Source organism: Monodon monoceros, unplaced genomic scaffold, assembly GCF_005190385.1.
Source record: "Monodon monoceros isolate NGI ecotype Baffin Bay Population unplaced genomic scaffold, NGI_Narwhal_1 Super_Scaffold_10, whole genome shotgun sequence".
In the NCBI taxonomy this organism is placed as follows: Eukaryota; Metazoa; Chordata; class Mammalia; order Artiodactyla; family Monodontidae; genus Monodon; species Monodon monoceros.
This window is the reverse complement of record NW_021703766.1, coordinates 28,458,813-28,484,022: the sequence shown is the minus strand read 5'-3', so window position 1 is coordinate 28,484,022 and position 25,210 is coordinate 28,458,813. Positions and strand designations below refer to the sequence as shown.

The following is a 25,210-nucleotide window of genomic DNA, read 5'->3' as shown; positions in this document are numbered from 1 at the left end:
TGCTTAGGGGGGGCATGGGACAGGGACTCTGGAGCAGGGAAGGCACACCTCCAACGGTTACTGGAATGTGGGAGTGTGATTCTTGCCTCCTGCAGGGCCAGGAGAGAGGAAGCCAAGGGGAAAAAATCCTCCATTTTTTTCTCCAATCCACAGAGACCTGGTTCTCGTGCCAGGTCTGCTGGGCCTGCGGCATGATCCTGTGCAAGCCTCTCCTTGCCCTGTGCCTCAGCATCCCCTTCTGTAAAAGGAAGGACCTGGACGAGAGTGGCAGGTCCCAGATAACGGTTATACAACTTAATAGCATTACTCCAAAAAAAAAAAAAAGTTTGGGAAACTCTGGATGAGACACACATCAACAAGCTTCCTTTCTGTAGGGCTCTGAGTGCCTTGGATACGGTAATGCACACTGTGGTTCCCCAAGAGGAGATATAGCCCGTGTCCCCAGACGTACTCAACAAGAAAAGAGAGTGTTGCTCCATCACATCGAGGGACTAATGTCTGAGGAATCCTGGCCTAGAAGAGTGTCAACGATTCCTCTGGCACAAAATTGTACGTTCACAGCAAAGGGCTCACTAAGAAAGCTGTGATTAAACTCCAATAAGGCTGCTGTAGACTGCAAGGGATGTGGACACACAAAGAAGGGAAGCATCGTTGGAAGAGGAGGGGGCAGGGCCTGGGCCTCCAGGGACGAGGACAGCACTGGGCAAGGTGGGACTCTCATCCTGCAGGGAGGCGTGCCCCTGAGTGGCTGGTGGGAGGGGGTCTGAGATTCTGATGCCCTGGGCCAGGGGAGACCCACTGGGCCTTGGATAAGAAGTAAATCTGAAGCACACTGACATGACGCAACAAGTTCCAGGGAGGGGATTGCGACTCTCCTGCCCACCACGCAGTCTCTGTGGAGCACTGCTGGTCAGGGGTTCTTCCCCCAACTTAGACATCCCCAGTCCAGGCCATGAGCATCTATTACTTGACCTGACACTCAAGGCCTTCTATAAGCCAATCCCCTTCCCTTTCTCCCGTGCTGCTGGCTAGAAGGGGTAGCAAGGGCAGCATCTTGGGCCTGGAATGGAAGCAGAGACCCAGAGTGTGACAGAGCAACAGGACAGAAGGGCCTGACTGGTGTCACATCTGGGTTGCTCAGGCAGGAGAGAAATGCATATCTATCTTATTGATGCCACTGTTATTTAGGGGGTCTTTGTTACAGCAGGGAAGCCTACATCCTGACTGATATACACTGGTATTATTTCCATTTTACAGAGGAGGAAACCGAGGTTCAGGGTACTTAAGGAACCTGCCTGAGGTCACAAAGCTAAAAAAGGAGGATCCAGTTTTGATCTTGTCAGACCTTTGGCCTGACTCCTGAACATGTGCTCTTTGCCCCACCACACACAGAGCTTCACTTCAAGGATGTGCACTGTGGTTCCACATAGGAAGATACAAGAGGCTGAGACCTTAGCATCATGCTCCTTGCTGCAGAGGGAAACTCTTGGACGTGGTCCCGGGGAGGGTGGTATCCTGGAATCAAGGTACTGCACCACTCAGGTGCAGAACTGCAGACCCTGAGAACAGCGGTGGAGCCCCCAGACCAGCCCAGGCCCCCAGCAGGCAACCTGGCCTGCGAAAGCTCAGCACGCAGAGCCGCCCTGGGCCGGGAGAGCTGCCTTCCTCTCCTTGGCCAGTTGTCATCAAGGGAAACAGCTGGTCGTGGCACCAGGCAGGGAAGTACAGCAGGAAGGAGAAAGGAAGGAAGACAGAGGGCTGGGCAAGAAGGGGGAGGGTGCCCACAGAGCTGGAAAAGCGGGACCTAATTTGGCAGTGAGCTATTTCAGGACTGTGCCCTGGGGACCTCAGACAAGAAATACTGGGGGAGGGGAGTCTGGTTGTGCAAATGCTCCTAATCCACGGCTTCTCTAGGGCAGTCAACTGCTCCTGGGCTCACTTGGGAGAGAGGAAGGAGAGAAGCCGACTGTCAGCACTTGTGCTGGGCGATGCGAGCTTGCTGTCTGAGCCATAAAGGTCTGTCTGTGCACATCAGAGCTAGGAACACGTTCATACTGTGTCTGGAGGAGCACGCTGCCTTGCAAGGAGTCCCCATCTGTGGCGTTTGTTGTCATAAGTATAGAATCATCCCTATTTTACAGATGAGGAGACTGAGGCCAGGGGTGGGGGTTGAGGGAGAAGAGGTCAGAATATCCAGAAGGGGCTGAGGTCAGGGGCTGGAGGGGAGGTCGGGGAGGCTGGAGGAGGTTCCCACTGAGGACTCCCAGAGCAGGGAGGCCAGGGCTGCTATGGTACTGAGGGCCTGGGGTACCCTGTCTGTCGGTTGAGTTGGCGGGGGGGACCTCTGTGGGCCCACCCGCAGGACTCTGCAGGGTTTGGCAGGCCCTGTGCAGGCAGTACACCCAGAGGAGCTCGTGGTCCCGTGGGGGATGTGGCGGCTGCACCAGGTTCCATGTCAGGTGGGCAGTGGGCAGGCCCAGAAAGAGGCCCGCTCCCTCTCGGGGCAGACTACCTCTCCACCCCACTGGGGCCTGCAGTAGCCTCTCAGCTCTTCTCTGGCCGCCCATCTATCCATTCACCACAGGGCAACCATAGCAAGCCTCTCAGAGGCTAGCCGTGTCTTGGCCTTGCTTAAAACTTTCGGTGCCTTCCTGCTGAGCCAGGAACAAAGCCAAAATTCCTTTCATGGCCTGGAAGCTCTCCTCACCTGGCTGGCCCCTGCCTCCCTCTTCAGCCTCATCTCTTCCTACTCTCCCCACTTGACCTTTCAGCTCCGGTCACGCTGGCCTTCCTTCAGACCCTGATTCCCCATTTCAGAGCCTTTGCACGTGCTCTTGCACAGGCTGTTCCACGCACCTCCTCTCCCGCTGCCGCCGGCCCCACCATGCCAGCTCCTTCCTGCTCTCTGTCAGACACCTCGTCAGCAGCAGAGCCCAGGCCAGGCCTGCTCTTGGGATGCTCACAGCTCTCTGGAGTTACTGAGGGGCGCCCATCTTCCCCCACACTGAGCTCTGTGAAGGCGGCATTGCTGCTCGTCTCTGTTCACCCCTGTGCGCCCAGGGCCTGGCACACCGCTAGTGCACAGAAGGCCACTACACGTTTCTCAAATGAACAAGTGAGTTAACAAATGAAAGAAAGAGAGATGCTGTAGGTGCCCAGGAGAGGGAAAAGACACTTCCAGCCGCAGGGACTGGGGAGGGCTTTACGGCGGGAATGACATTCACGGAGCCAGGGACAGCCTTAACACAAAGGAACAAAGTAGCTGCCATTTAAGGAACACTTGCTCTGTGCCAGGCACCCCGCTGACACTGGGACATATGGTCGCCCTTCCTACTCATGAAGAAACCATCTCAAGTGTTTCCGGGGGACTGTCACCCAGCACTGTCTGCCTCTCTCCTTTTCTCTGGGATCCTGCTTTTGCTCTCCTTAGCTCTACTTCTTTTGGTCTCTGTCTCAGGCCTTGCCAGACCCTGGTTCAGGAGTAGCCTTCCTCACCTCCACTCCAGCAAAGCCAGGAAGAGGGACAGAGGCCAGGACACACACCCTGCTTCCCAGCCTGGAACCAGAACCGACAGGGAATTTTGGGGAGGGGCTGAGGCCACCTCTTTGACTTGTGGTAGGTTCAGAGGCCTTGGCACTAGCTCTTCACCCTGGTTTGAAACAACCGTCACAGCCAGGCTTCTAGTCCTGGCACTCTCTCCACCAGACAGGCAGTGAAGTGTGGGTGAGAGGAAGATGCAAGCAAGAGCTGTTTACTGAGCACTTACTAGGTGCCAGGCCCCATGCTTAGCCCTCAACACACATTAATTCTTCAACCGTTAACAACCCTGTGAGTAGGTCATATTATTATCATCTTCAGTTTTCAGATGAGGAATCTGAGGTTGAGTGAACCAAATGACCACCCTGAAGTCCAGTGCTGGTGACAGGCAGGGTGAGGATTCAAGGTTGTGTCTCCGACTCCAAAGCCTGGCTCTAACCCCTGTTGAGCTGCCTCTCTTGGGCACAGCCCTTGGCAGCTGCACTTGCCCAGCTCTAAAATGAAGTCTTGACTGGCACATGGCTAAGGTCCCTGCTGGCTCAGGTGGACTGGCAAAGACCCAAGTCTTCCCAGGAGACATCCCCAAACATGGGCCCGTATCCCCCGCCTGGCTTCATCTCCAATTCCGCCATCACCCCTGCCACAGCCCCAGTGGAAAGGTGAGATGGGAAAGGGGAGGGGTGGGCTGGGGGCTGTGTGTCCACGCGCCCTACACCTGGGATCCTGGGGGAGAGGCCACCATGGGAACAGCAGCTCTAGCTCCAGCCAAACTGGGTTATCTCATAATCCTGCTGTGCTAGCTTGAGCCTGGCTGGCCATCCGCTGATACAATATGAATCAGGCACAGTTGGCAGCGCTGAACTCAAGAAGAGATTTAGGATGGCTATGGTGGCCTCCCCAGCATTTACTTCTTTTGCTTCCATTTCCTTTTTCATGAGCTGATTTTACCTGCCACCAACCATTTTCTTGTCTCCGGTGCCCCTCGGGACAACATTCTAGCTTCTGAGCCTATGTGGGTGCTGTAGACTAAACGTCTGTGTCCTCTCAAACTTCATATGTAGAAACCTAATCCCCAACATCATGATATTGGGATGGGGATTAGGGGATTAGTGCCTTTATAAGAGACTCCAGAGATCAACCCCATTCCTTCCGTCGTGAGAGGACACAGTGAGAAGATGGCTGTCCATGAACCAGGAAGTGGCCCTCACCAGACATCTAATCTGCTGGCACCTTGGTCTTGGACTTCCCAGCATCCAGAACTGTGAGAAATAAGTTTCTGTTGTTTAAGCCACTCAGTCTATGGTATTTCTGTTATATCGGCCAGAAAAGACTAAGACAATGGGAAAACAAAGGCAAAAACTGGAGAAGAAACGAGGACCCATCTCTGCTCCAGCCTGGAGGAGCACCCATCCACCAGAGTACCTCCCCCATTCCTGGCCGCTGGACTGGACTTCCCATTGACTCAGTACATCTGCTTTCACGTTCTTACTAATTCCCATGACAGTCCACAGGCAGGGTGGCAGGTGGTGACTGGTGCTGTCCCCCAGCCCCTTGTCTCTTGCCTCTGTGTCCTACTAGAGTGGCCAAAAAACCCACAGTTTTGCTTTCCTCGGATCCCTTGCTGCTAGGCCGATGTGGAGTAAGAAGTCAGGCTGCCCTGCTTCTTCCTCCTGCCTCTGGAGTCCTTGTCAGAGGGTGTCACCTGCCCTCCTGGAGCCATGAGCGCCCAGAGAGCCACCGAGGTGCTGACCCAGGCCCTGATGCTGCACAGCTGCAGAGCAGCCCCGGGCTGCCGACCCTCAGGAGTCCCTGTCCAGGAAACCGTGGCCCTCCCTACCGTCAAGGACACTGCTGGTTGTGTGGTTTTTACGTGCAGCCCAATATATCCTAACTTGCACAGGGAGACTCAGAGGAGCTTTGTGACTTGCCCAAGTGAAAGTGCTTACCATTTAAAGCTAAGGCTGTGACTACCCCAAACCCAACACAGGGAATACCTCCATAATCCTTCCGTGACTGTAATGGCAGCCCACACCCTGCTTCTCGAGGAACAAGGCCAGGGAGCGTGTCCATGCTTGGCCTGGTGCCTGTGGATCAAAGGCCTCAAGGCAGGAAGGAACGTCGGCTTTTCTCCTAGGTGAACTGTTTTTCTGACAATTTAGTCCCAAAGGTAACTTCTTCAGAATGTCCTAGGGAAGCATACTAGGCCCAGTCTCCTCCTGGAATGTCCTTCATCTTTGGGCCTGGACCACAACCCCTGAAGTCCACAGAGAGGACCTTGAGGCCCAGTGTGACCCTCCATCAACAAGGAAACACCCTCGTGCGTTCTCAACACTTGACTTACTAAGGCAGGGAATGGCTCAGCATTTTATCAAGATTCAGAAAAATGGTTTTCTATTTAGCCCTCAGTAAACTCCAAAACTCAGTGGAGGAGAACGCTCCATCTTCCCCTCATCAGCACCTCTTCATTAAATGCCAATCATGCAAGAAGTCCAAGACTGCTGCGGCTTTCCGGATTCTCTACGGTGGGCAGTTGACAGCAGGATGGAACCCAAGCAAAGGCAGGGCTCCTCCTATGAGCGCTCATTCCCCGGCACTCACCTTTACTCAGCTCAGGCTGCCCTCAGCCAGGGGGGCCTGCTTCCCTCCTACCACTGTTCATCTGTAAGGCCTAATCAACCTTTGAAAACTAGAGTAGTTGTCACTCTGCTTCAAGGCACATGATGCTAATAACCGCTAAGCTTTCCTGAGTACCTACTGTGTGCCGGGCCCTGCTCTAAGAGCTTCTACCTATTAGTCCTTTAATCCTCAAGACAACCCAGTGAGATATGTCATTATCACTGCACTTTCACGAGAATAAAAACCACTACCTACTGAAGCATCTGCCCTCCCCGCCTGCGCCCTGGGGGCAAGTGGTGGGTCTTGCCCACCACTGCAGGAACACCAACATGGACGAATGGACGGGTGAACGCTCAGGTGGACAAGACCGTCCTGGCCCTCCAGACTCACTGTCTAGCTGCAGAGGGGAGGCATCCTGAGGCAGAGGGCCGGGGAGAGCTGGGGCTGGAGCTCCAAAATGACAAGCGTTCAGAGGAGGAGGCAACCATTTGCAGCTGAGGAAACCAAAGAATACTCTAAGGAGGAGAGGAACTGGAGGGACATCTCAAAAACCTGAAATTTTAATCCCTCCTCTTCCTTTCCCACCTTGAAACCTGCTGTTCCTTTGAGTTGGTTCTTCCTTTTGGAGTAAGGCCAGGAAGGGCCACTTGTGCCGCCAACCTGGGCTAAGGTACTAGCAGCCAGGTCTGGAACTCCTTATGGCAGGGCTTAAAATAAAGACGCCTGCCCCAAACCCAGAGCCTGGGGCCTGATCCAGCCTTAGACCACAGGCAGCAAGCCGACCTGGCTGCACTGAGCCCTGCAGAGCTGGGGAGGCCTTGGAAATCAAAGGATGGGATCCCTCATCTTTTCATTTTTGCATGTAAACCCACCTCCCTGTGCACTGTCTGCCAGGGATGTGACTGCTTACAAAGTATCTGCGGGATGAGTGACTAACCAACCAAATGAAAGAAAACAAGGCCCCAAGTTGGCTGAGTGATTTGGGGCAGACTGCTGAGATGGAAAGAGAAGTGAACAGTGATTCAGAAAACCTGAAGTTCTAGTCCTGGGCCTGCCAGGTCATCCCTTGTGTAAGTCTCTTTCCTGTTGGGCCCAGGTGGGGCCTATTTTTTGCCACCATCTGCAAAATGGAGCAGCAGACTTAGATGGCCTTGAATGGAGGAGTTTCAAACTCTATTAACCTGGGCAGGCAGGGGATCAGAGCCAGGCCAGGCCTGGTCCGATATAGCTGAGGAGCGGCGCGGTAGCTAGCGTGCGGCAGTGTACATGCTGCTGCCCAGGGGAAGTCTCTTCTTGGCCTCAGGTTTGGGCCTTCATCTGTCACCTCCCCAGCCCCCATCAGATCTGACAACCACCACTGAGGACCGCTGCGGTTTCTCCAGACTCCAGGAACTCAGGCAGACACAGACCAGAGAGCATCCTTGCTTTTGTCTGTTTCAGAATTCGTGTAAACCACAGGGTGAACGGCACTGCACCGTGGAGATGGCACCACCATATTCCCCTGATTAAAAAGAAGTTAGGGGCTTCCCTGGTGGCGCAGTGGTTGAGAGTCCGCCTGCCGATGCAGGGGACACGGGTTTGTGCCCCGGTCCGGGAGGATCCCACATGCCGCGGGGTGGCTAGGCCCGTGAGCCATGGCCGCTGAGCCTGCGCGTCCGGAGCCTGTGCTCCGCAACGGGAGAGGCCACAACAGTGAGAGGCCCACGTACCGCAAAAAAAAAAAAAAAGAAGTTAGTGTTCAGCGCTCCACTGTGTGACTTAAATGTCAAGATTTCTTTTACCAGAGGAGATCCAATGACATTCTGGAATCTAAGTATGAAATTTGATTCTGCCTCCCCAAATAGTGCCATTATCTCTAAGGAGGGGGTGTTCTAATGAAGCCTCTTGGTGGAACATTAGAGGCTGGGCAGCAATTCCAGAAACAGCACTGATCTTTAGTCCCGCTTGGGTCACTGACCCTGGGCCGCCCAGTAAGTGCTGTACGTGTCAGGCTTCACAGGCATTAACTCATTTAATCTTACAACAGATGAAAGGGGACAGTATTAGAATTATGCCTGTTTTACATACAGAAACACTGAGGGTTAAGGAAGTTAAATAATTTACGCAGGGCCAAACTCTTCCAAAATATAGCAGAGGGAGGAATACACCCAAACTCATTCTACGAGGCCACCATCACCTTGATACCAAAACCAGACAAGGATGTCACAAAGAAAGAAAACTACAGGCCAATATCACTGATGAACATAGATGCAAAAATCCTCAACAAAATACTAGCAAACAGAATCCAACAGCACATTAAAAGGAACATACACCATGATCAAGTGGGGTTAATCCCAGGAATGCAAGGATTCTTCAATATACGCAAATCAATCAACGTGATACACCATATTAACAAACTGAAGGAGAAAAACCACATGATCATCTCAATAGATGCAGAGAAAGCTTTCGACAAAATTCAACACCCATTTATGATAAAAGCCCAGCTGGGATTTGATTGAATGCAGTATCCAATACTTCTTGTGTCAGGCATTGTACTAGATGGATAAGATCTATATTCTGTCCTCAGAGAGTTTATAATTTTTTTTGAGAGTTTATAATTTAATGGGAGAAATAGGCATATGCACAAACGATGAAAAAACGAAAATGAGAGTATTTTCAACTGAATAAAGCCTTATACAAGTTCAAAGCATTATCTCTTCGCTATTGTCCCATTATAATGTACTTTACATATGCAAGTATACATGTATATGCACATAAATGTTACGTATATTTTTATATACACATGGGTGTGATAAAATTTATAACATGGGATTGTTCACAGACTTTCCCCATCTCCCACGGTGGTCCAAGTGAACCTCCTAAACCTGTAATTGTCCAGTCTCCCCCAGACTTTCTTCCAGTGTCTGAGTTTAGGTCAGTTCTGCCGCACAAGTTTCTCTGCTTTTGTGATGCAGATGCAGGCCCTGGGCTGAGGACGGAGGAAGGGGGAGGGAGAGGGACTCCACTCAGAAAGTTAAGAGAATTTACATGATAATGAACTGGGGGTGAGTAGGGAGGGAAGGAAGGAGGGAGATGGAGATGGAGAGAGAGACAGGGAGAAGAAGAAAGAGAGAAACTGAGGAACAGTTGGAGAAAGGGAAGGAGGGAGAGGAGGAGAGGGAACCCTGTCTAGGCATAGAGCAGGAGAGGGAGGAAGAAAGCAGGAGGAAAAAAGGCGGAATAGCAAGAAGGAGAAAGAGGACAGGAGGGGAAAAGCCTGGCAGGCTGGCGGTAGAGAGATGGTCTCTTGGGGAACTTAGAGAGAAAGCAGCTAAAGAGAGTGGGGTTGGGACAGACATGAGGAAGACAGAAAATGACTTGTGAGAAAAGCAGTGGATGTTGCCCTTTGAGTCCCTTTTCATATTTCTGGAGAAACTCAGAAGAATGAATGGGATTCTGAAGATTTGTTTTGCCTGGTTGTACTGTGCCTATTTAAATGGGACTCTGCTCTGGACCTGAGCCATATGAATTATAGCTTCCTTGGGGTTACAAATCTGTATTATATACGTATATATTTTGTGCTGAATGTCCTTGGGTAAGTCACTTTGCCTCTCTGTGCCTCATTTTTTTTTTTCACTTGTAAAATGGGGATAACAATAGCACCCACTGCACAGGTAGCTGTTAGGATTAAAATTTTTAATTAATATAAATGGTTTAATGCAAGCCCTAGAACATAAAAATTGAAAGCAACTATTATCATCATCTTCAATTCTTGGAGCTGCAGTTCTCTGAGTCCATCTACTACTTGCTGATTCCACCTGGAGCTCATGAGGTTGAGACCATATTTGGCCCAGCCCAGCCTGTCTCCTGACTTTCTGCCAGAGGTGTCACCTTGTTTCCAGTCATCCAGGCCAGTAACACTAGAGTCCCAGTTTCCTGATCCTTACACTTTTTTTTTTTTTTTTTGCGGTACACGGGCCTCTCACTGTTGTGGCCTCTCCCGTTGCGGAGCACAGGCTCCGGACGCGCAGGCTCAGCGGCCATGGCTCACTTGGCCATGGCCCACTTGGCCATGGCCATGGCCTAGCCACCCCGCGGCATGTGGGATCCCCCCGGACCGGGGTACAAACCCGCGTCCCCTGCATTGGCAGGAGGACTCTCAACCACTGCGCCACCAGGGAAGCCCCTGATCCTTACACTTTTGCCCCAGTAGCCAAGTAACTACCAGGTCCCTTTCTTTCATCACCACACATCACTTTGCTGCCCTTCCTTTCCAACTCCCATCGAGACCCTTACTGTAGCTCCCAACCTGCCTCCTGACCTTCAGTCTCTCCCACCACTAGCCCACCATGCACATGCCATCATGATAATCTCCTAAAACTTGCTTTCATCCCATCCTTCCCCAGCTCAAACTTTATCAATGGCTGCCTACTGCCAACAGGATAAAACCCAAACCCCTTGGCACACTTTCCAAGGCCTACCCAATCTGGACCTAACTGTATCTTCTAACTTTCCCACACCTTCCCATATCCTAATGCTCTGTCCTGGCCACTGACCTCCTCCGTCAGTCAAATCTCCTCTGGTCACCACCAACCCATGGCCTTTATTCATGCTCTTCTCTGCTTCAAGTCCCTTTCCTCACCTACATCTGTGCCTGTGAAGCCCTACCTCTGCTTCAAGGACAGTTCCAGCCTCACTTCCTCTAAGAAGCTTTCCCTGACCACTTCACGGAATGAGCCTATGAGCCCTGTCCTCCCAAGAAGATGATCAGCCCCTTCAAGGCCCCATCCCACATTCTTCTCTTTCTCCAGAGCTTAGCACAAACTAAACATATGGTAGGTACTCAGTCAACATCTGTTCAGTAGTGATAACATTACAGGTTCTTTTCCTTTTTTCTCTGAGTACTGAGAAAGTTAGAAATGTCTTTCTACTCAAGAGATTTTTTTGGGTGGGTCTACTATGTGCTGAGCACTGTGCTGGTTGTTGGGGTGGGGAGGTGACCCAAAGATGAATGACACAGGCCTCGAGCAGAAAGACCTTAGACATAATGAAGTTCTTATTCTAGGCTCCACTGGTGGGCTTTATGAGTTCCAGAGCCCCCTGAAATGGTATGAAAAATTTCCTGGACATGTGAGTGAGTGCACAGTTCTGGAGAGAAGGCTCATGGCTTTCATTAGTTGCTCAAATGGGTTTTGATCACCCTGAAGCGCAAGGGTCACTGCTCTAAGGAAGGAGCGGACACACTGCATGAGATACATGCTCAACAGAGAAAGCGCTGAGCTGAGCTGAGCTGAGCTGAGCTGAGCTGAGCTGAGCTGGGCTGTCAGGGGAAGGAGAGGAAGTCTTCATGCAAAGACGGGAGCTCAGCTGGTCCTTGCTGAGCAGGAAGAGCTCCAGGGGGAAGAGAGGGGAGAAGGCACAAGAGGCAGAAGGTGTGGTCTGAGCCAAGGCCTGGAGGTGTGGGAGTGTGTGGTATCTTTGGGGAGCAGTCTGTGGTCTGGGGGTGCTGGGGCGTGGGGTGTATAAGGAGATCCCTGCCGTTTGCCCAACAAAGAGGCTCTTTCAGGCTTGGGCTCATGCACTGTCATATGGTCTCAGGTGAGTCCACACCCCAGAGAGGCTGCAGGAGAAACCAGTCAGTCCTCCCTCCACTGGGGGGCCAGGGCAGGGGGGCAAGCCAGCTGCCAGGAGAAGTCAAGGACGTTGTTCTAATGAGGTATGGCAAGGAAGCTTCTAGATGCTTCTCTGTATGGAGAGTATAAAGCTGGTTGGCCCAAGCAGGTGCTGGGTGTGGGGCTGTTTTCCTCCAGATATGCCATCATGGGTGGGGGGACGATGGCGGACGTGCGGAAGCCAAGAGAGAGAAGGAGGTCTTTTCTTTACACACCAAAACACTAATCTGGGTCGGCTCTGCATGGGACGGTTCTCCCAACATCCAAACAGCAGATCCCCCAGGTGGGCAGCCCCTGAGAACCCGAGAGAGTAAAGAGTTTGGAGACCCAGCCTTGGGGTCAGGGCATCTGGCCACTAACGACTGGCCAGCTGCAGGCAGACCTGACTGGAGGGCGTCCAACACCCCAGGGCCCACCTCTGCCCCCGGATGCAGTTCAGGCTGAACAGAGCTTCTCATTCCCAACTTGCCAGGCTCACTTCTCACTCAGGGCCCTGGTAGCGTCTGCTTAGAACCTCTGTCCCTCCTCCTCCTCCCACGGCTGGCTCCTCCTTAGAGTCGAGTTTCATCACAAATATCCCTTCCAGGTTCAGGGGAACCTTCCCTGGCCACCCAGTCTGAAGTGGCTGCCCCCTTCCACCTCAAGCCCCTGACAACTGATATGCAGGCAGGCGGGGGATCCTTGCACCCCGCTGCCCAAACAGCAAATCCAGAGCAGCCCACTCCCAGGAAACACCTTCTCCAGCTGCCTGGCTCACTTTAGCCTAAGGTGAAATAACACAGGAGGTGCCCCAGGGCCTGGAGGCCTTTGCCAGACAGAAGGACTGTGCCTGACAAGCCTGTGCTGCCCCACAGGCCAGTCAGGCGTCTGCCATGGTGCCACCTGCCGGAAGAGGACTGGGCTCCAGCTCCTCTCTGTGTCCAGTGGGCTCTCCAAGGAGTCCCCACTCTGCTCTTGGTCTCCCTTCCCAGAGGAGCCTTTCCTGGTCTCCTACTTGAGGGTTGTCTCGACCAGGAATCCCACAGAAGAGGAACAGCCACAGAAGCCAAGGGGTCCCACAGTATAGTCCTTAATATATCATCTTCCTAGCAATTCCCAAGCAATCATCTCTCTATTCAGGATAATAAAATGGGGGGAAAAAAATCCCCCCGGGAACAACAAACGTTTTCCAAAACTGAAGGAGAAAAGCATTCTGAAGTCACACTGTCTGGGTTATAATCCGGGCAGGAGGTTTTGGGTAAAGAAGGCTGGTTGGGAGGTGGGCGTGGCAGTGAACACACATACTCTTGGAAGATCTCGCAGGCTGTGGTTGTGTGTGCCTGCATGCGTGTTTGTGTGGGTGTTTGTGTAAGGTGTGAGCTGTGGACACGTGAGCTTTTGCACTGGGCCTGTCGTCTGGTTAACTGAGATTCAGGCTCCATGCTCTCTCTTTGGCCAAAAGGCAGACAGAAAGACCAAAGGTCTGTGGCCTGTCCCATGTCTGAAGATCATACCAGGCATTTCCTGCTCTGGGCTTTAATGCCTGAGTTGAGTAAAGTGAGCTAATACTTGTAAGGTGCTTAGCACAGTGCCTGGCAGCTAGTAGGTGTTCAATACAAGAGAGCTATTTGTATAAGCACTGTGGCCATTATCATTAAAAATGAATGAAGCCCTGTAACTTGTCTGGCTACTTGTAACCTGTCTTGGCTACTCCTGATGATCTGAGTTGCTCTTTGCTGACTGGTTTCTCCAGTTCCACTCCTACTGTGCTCGTTCCTGTATCCCCAGCAAGGCCTGGTACACTGTACTCTCAGTGAATACTTAGTGGAAACAAGACTGAAGAACTCAGTGCCCCTGGTTCCGCAGGCCCTGGCTCTATGACCAAATCCAAAGCTAGTCCCTGGGGAGAAGTACTTCCTCTGCAGAGCCAGCTTCCAGACTCAGCCTTGCAGAGGGGCAGCGCCCGGCTTCCCCACCCCAGGCTGGTCTTGGACACACTCTCAGTCACCCAGTTCCCATCTTCCGGGAGGAGGCAATGCCTGAGCTGGGATGACTCTGTCGCATGGAATTAGGATGTTGTGCATAAAATATTGGATTTTACATTTAAAGCTATCTGTCGCAGACGATTTATCAGACCCAGAGAAGGCGAAGATAGTTTTCCTCTGTAAGGGAGGTGATTTTTTAGCCAAGACAGGATATACACACTATGTATAACCAAACCACGCAGTAATCGGAGATTAACGCTCTCCATCCAGAGCCTCCAAGGAGGGGCCCAGGCGCTCGGAGGCCTCCATCTGCTCCCCTCCTCACACTCCAGGTCACAGGAGGGGGATCGCTGGGATTCAGGGTCCCACCAGGAGACGAAGAGTCACTTTTAGATAGACTTATCTGAGGCTGTTTTCCCTCCCTCCCCGCCACCTTTTATTTGGCTTTGCCAGTATAGCTGTGTAAGGTTCAGTCTTACAGTTAATGCAAATGTTTGCAAAAAAGAGGCTTTTACAACTTATTCCATTCACCACTTATCAGATGCCTGGAAACCCAACTGAAAAACTGTCCCTGTTCTAGGATGTCGACCTCCTACAGGAAGGAGAGCCTCTTCGGTCCTCAGACTCACCTCGGAGGGGCAGAAAACACAACCCATGGGGCAAAGGAGGGAAGAGACTGAATTCAAATGACTGCCCCACCCCCAACAAGGTAAGGAAAGCTCTCCTAAGGAGGGAAGACGGTGGCTAGGTGGGGCTTGTTTTGTCTAAGAAATATTTTTTCTGTTCAGGTTAATTGCCCAAGGGCAGGTACTTGGACAATGTTGTGAGAGTCCCTGTTTAGGGCAGTCACCAACCCTTTCTCATCTGCAAAATAAACCCTGGAATTCTGTGGCTGTTGTCTCCTTCCTTGGCGATTGTGCTGTGGCCGTCTGCTTGTCACCAGAGCCCCTGTTTAACTGTATTGGCCAGGTCGACTGGTACACTGGCGGGTGACACAGCACAGTCTCGTCCTGTCCCTGCACGGCAGCCTGGCCTTATAAAGAGGACGCAGCGGGTACCAGAGACGGCCCTCTCCTCCCCATGTGCATGGGCGCAGCAGCCTACCTTTCTCTCCTTGTCACCGTATTCGATGCCCAAAGTGTCCATGGCCCGGACGATGGCTGCCAGGGACTGGATGGTGTTGCTGTAGACAACGGGCTTGTACTGTTTCACGTCTTCTCCAGAGAAGCCATCTTCGTGGATGATCCTAGAGCAAAACCACACACAGCATGCCTGATGAGTGCACTGTCCACACCTGGCACCAAGCGTGCCGGGCACGTGAAGCCCCACCCCAGCCGACCTCTCGGCTGAGGGCCGGGCCCAGCTCGGATGCTGAATTACTGAGCTGCTGTGATAAAACCACAAAATCTGAAGGAAAAATCGACCTAAATTACTAAAAATTAATCTGAAAAACAGAACAGTGGAAAAAAGAAATGCAGTCTTTTTACATTCCCTATGTACAGTGAAAGAAAGATCAGTCAAGGGGTTGACAATACTTGAAAGCACTTAGAACACACACTAAGCACTCGATAAATGTTCACCATTAGTATTTTTAAGCAAAGCTCAGGGTTTTAACTTAAATATCCACTTAGGAGTATACTGCTGAAGACCCCTGCGAGAAGCCTGCACACGAAGAATACATTTTTTCTTTCACAGAAAACTTACACTGCTTTTAATGAAGGGAAGAGCACTCACTTAAAACCTTCCTCTTTGACAAGAGAAAAGCCAACAGAAGGAGTTGCCTACTCCCCCATCCTCAGCTGGGATGTGACCACTGTGTCACCCTTATTCTGATGGCTCTGAACATGACATGGAGGACACGAAGGCGACACTGCAGTTCTCAGAGGCCATGCGACACTCCCTGCCCTCCTGTTCTCAGGTTCCTCTGGGGTCAGGGCTGAGGCTGGACATGCCCTGAGGTCCCTGTTCCCTGCATGGCGGCCGCTCAGTGAACGCCCACTGCCGACAAGGGTCTGGGGAGGAGAGAGAGCTAGAGAGGGGGTAAAGCCAAGACTTTGCAAGAATCCTCTCATGGTTGAGGTAATTAAGAAAGGACAAATGGATTTCAAGACTAACATCCAACATTAGTCATGTCCCGTGCAAACTCTCCTGTGGTCATGTTTTTCAGTCCAAGACTCAATGCTACCTGTAACATGTACATCCACCTGTATAGTAGCTCAGACCTCCATTTCCACCTCCACAGCCCCTCTCCAGCCCTTCACATCCTTCAGTACAGGAGAAAACTGCTAACAAGTTTTCTTTCTTTGTATAAACAGTTTTACTGAGATATAGTTCACAGACCATACGATCCACCCATGGAAAGCGTGTGATTCAGTACTTCTTAGTATATTCACAAGGTTGGGCAATGGTCACCACAGGCTAATTTTAGACCATTTCTGTCCTCTCCAAAAGAAATCCTGTACCCATTAGCAGTCCCTCCCCATCCCCTACCCCAGCAGTAAGCAACCACTCATCTGATCTGCCTTCTGTTTTTATAAATTTGCCTATTCTGGACATTTCACATAAAGGCAATCACACGAGGTGTCGTCTTTTGTGACTAGTTTCTTTCACTTGGCATGTTCATCCATGTTGTGGCATGCATCAGTACTCCCTTTCTTTTTATTGCCAAACTAGATTCCGTGTACAGATATACCACGTTTTACTTATCCAATCGTCAGCTGATGGACACTAATGATTCCTGTTATAAAATGTGACTTGGTGCTGGGTTGTGAGTCTTTATCCTGAGTTTCTCTAAGAAGCAGATCAAAATGACCCTATTGCCTTTTCACTGACTTTTATTAGCCCTAACTCCGTTTTTGTACAAGTTTCTTGAGTGTACACCCAGTCTGAGGCATTGGTGCACAACCCCAGGGGGATCTCAAAGGGAATTGTTAGTTTCCACTGTAAACAGCCAGAAAACTGGACAAAATACATTAAACAAGTGGTTTCAGACACTGGAGAACAGGCAGCACAGGACCATGATCTGGAACAGAAAGGAAGCAAAGCGTGGTGAGTCCTATGATTGCGTTGGCTTTCTGCCTGGAGGCGTCTACCAGACCTCAGTGCAGGGAGGGAGGACCCAAGCAGAGCACAGGGGTCTTACTGAGCTGATGGGATAAAGATAAAAGTTCAGGAAAGCTGTGGGGACTGGGAATTGAAGGGCAGAGTACTAGAGAGAAAAGTGCAGAGAGAGGGAAAGCTCCAGATATCTGAACAGGGGTCTCCTTGAGTCTTTGGCGGAATAGAGGGAGACTCTACGAGCTCAAGAAACAAGTGTCAGGGAGCTTGTAAGGTGGACACCTCCCAGAGCTGGCCCAAGGCTGGGAGATGCTCAAGTTTTGACTAACCAGAGTGGAGAGCTGACACCTAGGGCATTTGGCAGAAACCCCAGAAGGCTCATGCCATGGTAGTAGGGCTAAACTAGCCCTAGAGTAAAGGCTACATTAGACCTGCCCTGACAAAACTGAAAAATGGGCCTCGAAAAACCAAAGTGACCCACAAGTAACTTAACTGCATGACAGAATAAAATCTAACACTCTTTAAATGAGGACAACAAAACCCAGACACTTAATAATATCCAGCATCCAATAAAAAAATTCTGGATATGCAAAGGAGGAGGAAAGTGTGACCCATAACCAGGAGAAAAATCAGTCAACAGAAGCAGACCCAGAAGTGACAGAGATGATGGGATTAACAAATAAGACCTCAAAAACACCTATTTAAAATATTTTCAAGAAATTAAAGGAAAACATGAGTATAATGAGTAAAGAAATGGAAGATAAAAAAGAACAAAACGAAGTATCTAAAGATGAAAATACAATATCCGGGATAAAAATTTCACTGTAGGGGATTAACAGCAGATTTAGACACACAGAAGATTAGTGAACTTGAATACACCAATATCGAAACCATCCAAACTGAAGCAAAGAGAGGAAAGAGGCTGAAAATTTATTACACAGAAGTAAAATTTATATAATAGCACAAAGGATGGGAGGGGTAAAATGGAAAAATACTGTTGAAAAATTCTTGTATTATACATGAAGTAGCATAATATTACTTTAAAGTAAAGCATAAGTTAAGATACATATTGTAAACTCTAGAACCATCACTAAAAAAGTCTCCGAGACCAGACTCCCCGCAGAGGGTGACCTCTGGGTGACCTGAGAGGTGCAGTCTGGATTTACTGGTCCCCATGACACACTCTCCCAAGAAGCCAGTGCAATGAGTTTCTCATGCTTCGTTCTGGATCAGCAGGCCTTGCCACTCTCCTAGGAATACTCTCTAGACCCTCAGCTGCCTACAGGATTTCCTTCCACTAGGGGATGGGACTGTCATTTTTCACACCTGTTAGTATTAATTCTTTACACCACCTAACAAGGTAGGGAGGGTAGGATTTTATTATACCCATCTCTAGAAAAGGAGACTGAGTGAGATTGAGTAACTGGCCTAATGGCTGTCAGCAGGCTCGGCAGGAGCAGAACCCGGGTCTCTGGGTTCACAGTCCTTTCTGCCACCCCTCAAGCCTCAGACTGGACTAGGCAGAATACTGCCTGGAAGGTCTCACTGGTGCCTGGGGTGGCCCAAGATAGAGAAGCCTCATTCACGGTTTACAAAAATGAAGCAGTTTGGCCAAAAAATTGCTCAAATCATGATTATTGGTTGCAAAACTTGTTCATAATGGTTTATATTAGCTTAAAATTGGGCTTCCTGCTTCAGGGTAGAATTTTACACCTTCCCCTCCCTCTGACTACAAAGTAGTAAGTACTCAAACATAGAAAAGTTGCACCATACAGAACAACACCAAAAATAAATAAATGTTCATAATTCTACCATTCAGAGAAAAAGGCTGGATTTTTTTAGTGTAAGTCCTTCAGTATTTCTTTCATGCCCCATTCTTCTCTGCTCCCTACCCCCTCGCCCCAGCATTGACTTCAGTCATATATCCTTAAAAGTATCACTTAAGGCCCCTTTATTTTCTATTTCCCATCACATTCCGGAGAGTGGTCAGAGCTTAGGAGTCAGAAAGACGGGGTCGCCAGCTCCATCACTGATGAGCTGTGCGTTCCTGGCAAAGGATTTAACCCCTCGGGCCTTGGTTTCCTCAGCTGCAAGGAACTGCTGTGAGGAATAAATGTAAAGTGCCTACTGTATAGTAAGTATATAATATATAGTAGCTGTTAGTGATAATATCTTCATTCTAAAGTCAAAATCCCCCAAATAGAATTTCCTTCACCGATGGTACAAAAGAAGCAGAATCATAACAGCCGCTAATGTTTGAGGGTTAAGTCTTTGTGTTAAGTGCTTTACATGCACTATCTCGTCTAATCTTCAAAACAAACCTAGGAGATAATTTTATCTTCTCTTGACAGAGGAAACTGAGGCTCAAAGAGGTTAACCCAGTTACGCGAGGTCACGCAGCTGGTAAGTGTGACAATGGCATTCGAGGCTGTGCTTGTGCCCACCAGGTGGATGCTGACAGGCAGGACTGCTGCTTCTTTTGGGATCCCTATATCTAAGTTCCCAGAGAACCCAGAGATTTCCCATACAAAGTGAGCATCAAAACATCTCCTATAATATCAGCCCAAGGAGTATGGGGCAAGGAAAGGAGGTGTTTGGTTAGGGGTTGGAGAGGCAGCCCAGGGGAGTCTGGTTTCTGGTTTCTTGTGACAGCCCAGGTTTGAGCCCTGGAGGAGACCAGGCCAGGATTTGGAAAGCAGGAGTAAGGCTGCATGTGGCACCTCTGACATCTCACACTGCAGCAGCCCCAGACAAACCAAACTTCATCTACATAGTTGAGTGACAGAGTGCAGAATCAAGTCCCAGAGACATCATTTGAGCCACTGGATCCAGCTATTCCTGAAGCTAACCCTATCCCTACACTTCTGAGTGATATGAGTCAAACAACTCCCTCTTATTTCTGCATAAGTTAATCTGATTTGGGTTTCTGTCACTTACAACCAATACAGTCATGACTAAAACATGTTTCGTACCTTGGGAGACCATTTCCTAGTGCACTTGTTTATTAACTTTCTGTCTTTACCACCAGCCTGTCAGTCCCTGGAGGTCAGGTACCACATCTCATCCATCTCAGTTCCTCCTCTCCATAACTGGCACAGGGCTAGGCTCTGAATAGTACTCAGGGGAAGTGGGACATAACTACATGAACCAGGACTACATTGATGCACAAGACCCACCCCTCTCCAAGGAGCTCACTAAAGGAGGCAGACGTGTGTGTGTGTGTGTGTGTGTGTGTGTGTGTGTGTGTGTGTGTGTGTGTGTGTGTGTGTGTGTGTGTGTGTGTGTTGGGGTGGGAACTCACCAGATTTCCTATGTCTTCAGAGCCAGGGTAGCAAAGTAGGGTCAAGCTAGATGTTGTGTTGGTGACCACCCCAAACTCAGGGACTCTGAGGGGTGTGGGGGTTTCCAAGCTACCAAACCAGAAGAAACCTGGGGAGCAAGCAAGGGCTGATTCTGCAGCCTTGTGTTTGATTTTGGACAGGAGCCGCCAGCTGGACTCTGGAAACCTGGCAACACAATTGAGGGAGAAGATCCCAAGTGGAAATGGGGAGAGAGAGGGAGGGTAGCAGCTGAGCCGGCTGGAGCTGGTCTGAGCTTTCTGGGAAGAGGCGATCAAGGAGGAACCCCACTCCCCGCCCCGCCACCACCACCTCCCCTACCCCAGCTCCGCTCTCTGCTGCCTTGGAGACCGTGCAGGGGCCTGGGCTGGGGCTCCCTTTGCTCTCCGCTTCCCCTCTCAGTGCAGGAGGGCACTCTGCTGCAGTGAGACTCCCCAGGCACAGTGGCCTTATATGGTCACAGAACCACAGGCTTAGGAGCTGGGAGGGACCCTGGAGGATCATCCGGCCCAGCAGCCATTCTCCCTCTCTGGATCACAGAGGCTTCTGACACTGTGACAAACGCACCAACACACACACAGTTTTACCCCCCATTTCTGGAGGTTCACAAACGCACAGACTCTAAGCTGCTGGAACACATGATTTTTCACTCCATCTCCACGGTGGATTAAATGCCCCTCCTCTGCTTCCTTTTATCAGCACCCTTTCCCTGGCACCAGGAACATCTCTCCATCCTCCACAATAATCCCTTTAAGAGTTCAGATTAAGGGGGTGCTTTTGGAGCCAGACTTGAGACGTGTGACTGGGCAATTTCCTTAACTGCTTGATGCTTCAGTTTCCTCAACTTTCCATGGAGATGGGCCTAGTAATTAACAGTGGCTACCCTCACTGGGCCACAGTATGTAAAGAAGAGGGCCTGGCACAGGAAGCACTCAATCAGCTCAGCTGTTATGATGACTGTTATTGACATTATTGCATTTGCTAAGTGGAGCTGGGGGAGAAAGTACAGGGTGCTGGGTGTCCGGTGTCTGTCCTCTTGAGGACAGGAAGTGACCCGGGGCCAAGGGGCAGCAGGGAGGCCGGACACCATGGGAAGACCCCTTCCGCCCCCCGGAGGAGAAGAAGCAGGGCTCACAGCCACAGGAAGGAAGACAGGACAGCAAGAGGGCGCACAGTCCAGACTGGAGCACAGGATCTGCGAATTTACCTAATGAACATCACAGGAGCAGCAGTGGGTCGAAAAGCTAAATTTCCTGATTTGGGAGCTGCTTAATGAGGTTATAAAATGTGTTTCTCATCACATGTGGGCTGCCTGGGTTAGGGTCAGTGCTCAGGGCTTCACTCGTGTGACCACTGACAACAGTTTCCAGTCGTCAGGGAGACCTGATCAGCAATGTGGCTCTGGCCCTAGAGCCACAGCCCTCCCCAGCAGGGGAAAAAGACCACCCTGGCTTCAGAGAACACAGTTTTAATCAAACAGGCAACAGTGAGATACCAGTGAGTTAATGAGCCACATACCAGCAATTAGGGGCTCCACAGAACCTACCAGAGCAACGGACCCGGACGGGATTGTAAAATGAAAACACCGGTTAGAGTACAATGTGTGCCCCGCGCAGCCATTTGTATAAAACTAGATTTGTGTGTGATGGTGTTGGTAAGAGGTGGGGGTGCGGAGGGAGAAGGTGGGAGAGAGAAAAGATGACGTGGGAGGATGCTTAACAAAATATTATCAAGATCACTTTTGGATGGTACCATTCAGTGATTTTTTTTTTTTACTCTCTTATCATGTTTGTTTTGTTTCATTAAAAAAAAACGCCCATTTGTTATTTGAAAGGACAATAAATCATGTTCAATGTGAGACACGCTGGTGTTTATTAACAGGAGGACCATTTTGGCCGTGAGAGAAGAATCGAGTAACAAGGGGTAAAGTCGCCAATCAATGGGAATTTCCTGACATGTTTCACTTGGGTTCAGCCTGGTCCCTGCCTTCCCAGGGCTCTTGTTCCAGGTGAGAAAGCTAGTGCTGAGAACATGAGAGTTAACAGTATAAAGCGGCATCTGCCAAGGGCCAGCTGAAGGGTATGTGCGTCAGACATGCTGGCTGCCGCCCAACAGCCATTCTCACCGTGGTGCGTTCCCTTCCCTGTCTCCCTTGCAGCTAAGAGTGACCATGTGATCCAGCTCAAGCAAGTAAGACTGAAGGGGAGTTGGCTAGAAATGCCTCTGAGAAAGACTTTCTCTTCTTGTTCCAGTGACAGACCTTTGAGAACAGCTTTCTGGTCCCCTCATTTCTCCACTGCCCCCGTGTCCCTGGCTGTCCCTCCGCCAGCCGTTCCTTGGCTTCTTGCCTTAACATGTGGTTGCATGACGAAGTAAATACTGGAGCCATGGCAGCCATATTGTGACCAAGAGGTTAAAGCCTACCACCCTAAGGACGGCAGGTCAAAGGGGTATAGGGCATTCCTAGTGACACTGTGCAACTCCCAAATCAACCGTGATACCATCTGATGACAAAGGTCACGCTCCTACCATGATGCCCCCTGCCTGGGTAGGCAACTGTGACTTAGAGAGGACAGACTTGCCTACAGTCACATGGTTAGCTTGTGGCAGAGCAGGGACAAAATTTCCAGAGGCCCTTCCACTGTGTCATAGGCCTCTCATCTACCTTAGTGCACCCCTGAGATGGGGGGGTGATGGGTGATACCAGGTAAGAAAAACATCTAACAATTGCAAAACAAAGATTTTTTTCCACTTCTGTCTTAAAAGCTCTAGTTCCCAATAACTTGGGGGGCTTCTCTGAGGGTATTCTGTAAGCTTCTTCATTCAGCCCCTAATTCAGTCTTCATATATTGTTCAGGTACTGACCATGTACCAGTTAAGTGCTGGGGATATAAGAGTGAACCGACAGATACGAGCCCTGCCCTCATGGAGCTTGAATAGGAAGATAGATATCAAAGAAGTACTTTTACAAATGGTTAAATTGTAAGTGGAGTAGGTGCTACCCAAGAAGAAAAACCCAACCAGAAAGAGCTACAAGAGAAGGGCCTACAGCAGGGGCGCAGGGTGGGTACAGGGCCCACCTCTCAGGAGGCAGCATTCCAAGTGGAGTGGGTACAGGCCAGAGAGACAGGGAGGAAGACGGGACTCCAGACTGGGGGGCGGGGCGAGGGCACAGCACAGGCAGAAGTAGCACTGTGGAGAGCCTGCGTGGTCTCTGCGTGTCTTCCAGAGCCCCCAGCTGGCACACGGGGTGCCAGGAAATGTGTGCTAAATGAACAGAAGGCACTTCATAGGCTGGCACGTGGGACTGGAAGTCAGACAGCCCAGTCAGGGAGGCTGCTCTGGATCTGGTGCTGGTGCAGGTCTGATGTTCCCTCCAGAGAGAGGATTCCACTGAGTCTCATGGAGAAGTACAAATAGTGAGTTAATTCAATGGGGGAAGCATCACAAACACCAGCCAGGCTACGGGAGCTGGCAGGAACAGCAGACCAGCTTGAGGAGGGCACAGCAAAGGGGAGGCACCTGAGGATAATGTGTGCGTGGCGGCGGGGACTGGCCCTGGTGAAACCCCCCCTCCTCTCCCTGTTGGAGCCCCGCTGACTCTGTTCTTGTACATATTCTCACTTGATGAAGTCTTGTGTGCAGTGGGGTTTGACCTGCAGGAGAGACCCTGGTCCCTGGTTTGCTGGATGCCACCAAGGGTGAAGACAAGCAGGGCAGTCAACAGTGGTCCAGAGGGCACTGTGTGGGCAGGGACAGGGGGTTGGTGAGAGGTGGGCACTGCCACCCCCGCAGCAGCCCAAATCCCCTAGGAGACGCTATTCATCCACTTAGTTCATTCTACAAATGGACACTGAGTACCTATTAGGAGCCGGATACACCCTGACTCTCCTACTCACTAATCGTGTGGACCACGGCCACGTTAACCTTCCTGGGCCCAGGTCTCTCCTCTAGAAAACAGGGATAATGAGGGTCCCTCACAGGGCTCTCTGCAGTATTAAAGAATGTGTGCGGAGGGCCTGGCACACAGCTGGGCCCAATAACTGCCAGTCCCTAGTATTAAAGTCACAGACTAATCACAGACTAATCAGTGCCAAAGCCGGGCTAGACCACTCGCCTTGTCTCTCAGGCCACGGGTTCCCCGCGCACCCAGTGCAGCAGTGCCTTGACCTAAATGAGTGAGAGGCAGGGGGCCAGAGGGTACCTATGTTTTGAATGGCTGGCTCAGAGACCACCAGCTGCAGGTGTCTTACTAAGTAATCATGCTGGGCCCTTGTTTCTGATTTCCCAGAGTCCCAAGCGAGCAGAGGGACTGAGACCTGGAGGCCTCTGTTGAGAGGTCAGAAGCTTTGCTCTTTTCTAGGCATAAAGGCTGTTTCCTTGACTGGCAGAGCTGGAGCCATCCTCAAGATTACTGCCTCCAATCCCCACCGATGGCTTCCTCCTCCTCTCACCCACAAAGATGACCACTACATGCCAGGTGCCATTCATATAGCACCCAGGAGGCAGTGGGGAACAGAACAGACATAGCCCTGATTTCAAGGGATGCACAGTCTAGTAAACAAACAAGCAAATAATCATACAGTAATAAACACAAAAAGGGGGTGTAGAGTTAGGAGCCTGAAAAGGAGGTGACATGTGAAGCTGAGACCTGAATGATGAGATGGAGTGGATCTTGGATATATGTGAGGAAGAGCATTTCAGGCACAAAGAACAGCTCGTGCAAAGGTCCTGGGGCACCTTGTGTGTGAGAAGGATGGTGAGGAGCCAGCTGGGCTGGAATGGAGTAAATAACCAGGAGAGTGGAGGGGATGAGGTCAGAGAGAGCAGCAGGGACTTGATCACATAGGACTAGTGCACTACTTATATTTTTTCTTAATACACATTATACAGTCACCTATTAAAATAAAAAAAATGTTCATCTGTGTACCACCCTGAACCATCTTGACTTCCAACAGTTCTGCTCTAAGCACGGATCACTCTAAAATAGCAGCTTTCCCTCCTCTTTCCCTGACTTCTCCAGCCCTGCCTGAAAGGACTATTCTT

The 25,210-nt window shown here is 50.6% G+C and overlaps 1 protein-coding gene across 4 annotated transcripts in view; it reads right to left on the bottom strand.

The window, feature by feature from the left end:
* Positions 1 to 25,210, bottom strand: part of GNAO1 (G protein subunit alpha o1) — a 165,021-nt gene that overhangs the window by 65,585 nt on the left and 74,226 nt on the right. For all 4 annotated transcript variants that reach the window (XM_029238218.1, XM_029238209.1, XM_029238227.1 and 1 more), the window contains exon 3: positions 14,874 to 15,015. In XM_029238218.1, the coding sequence (XP_029094051.1) occupies positions 14,874 to 15,015 (142 nt within the window). The remainder of the gene's footprint in view (positions 1 to 14,873; positions 15,016 to 25,210) is intronic.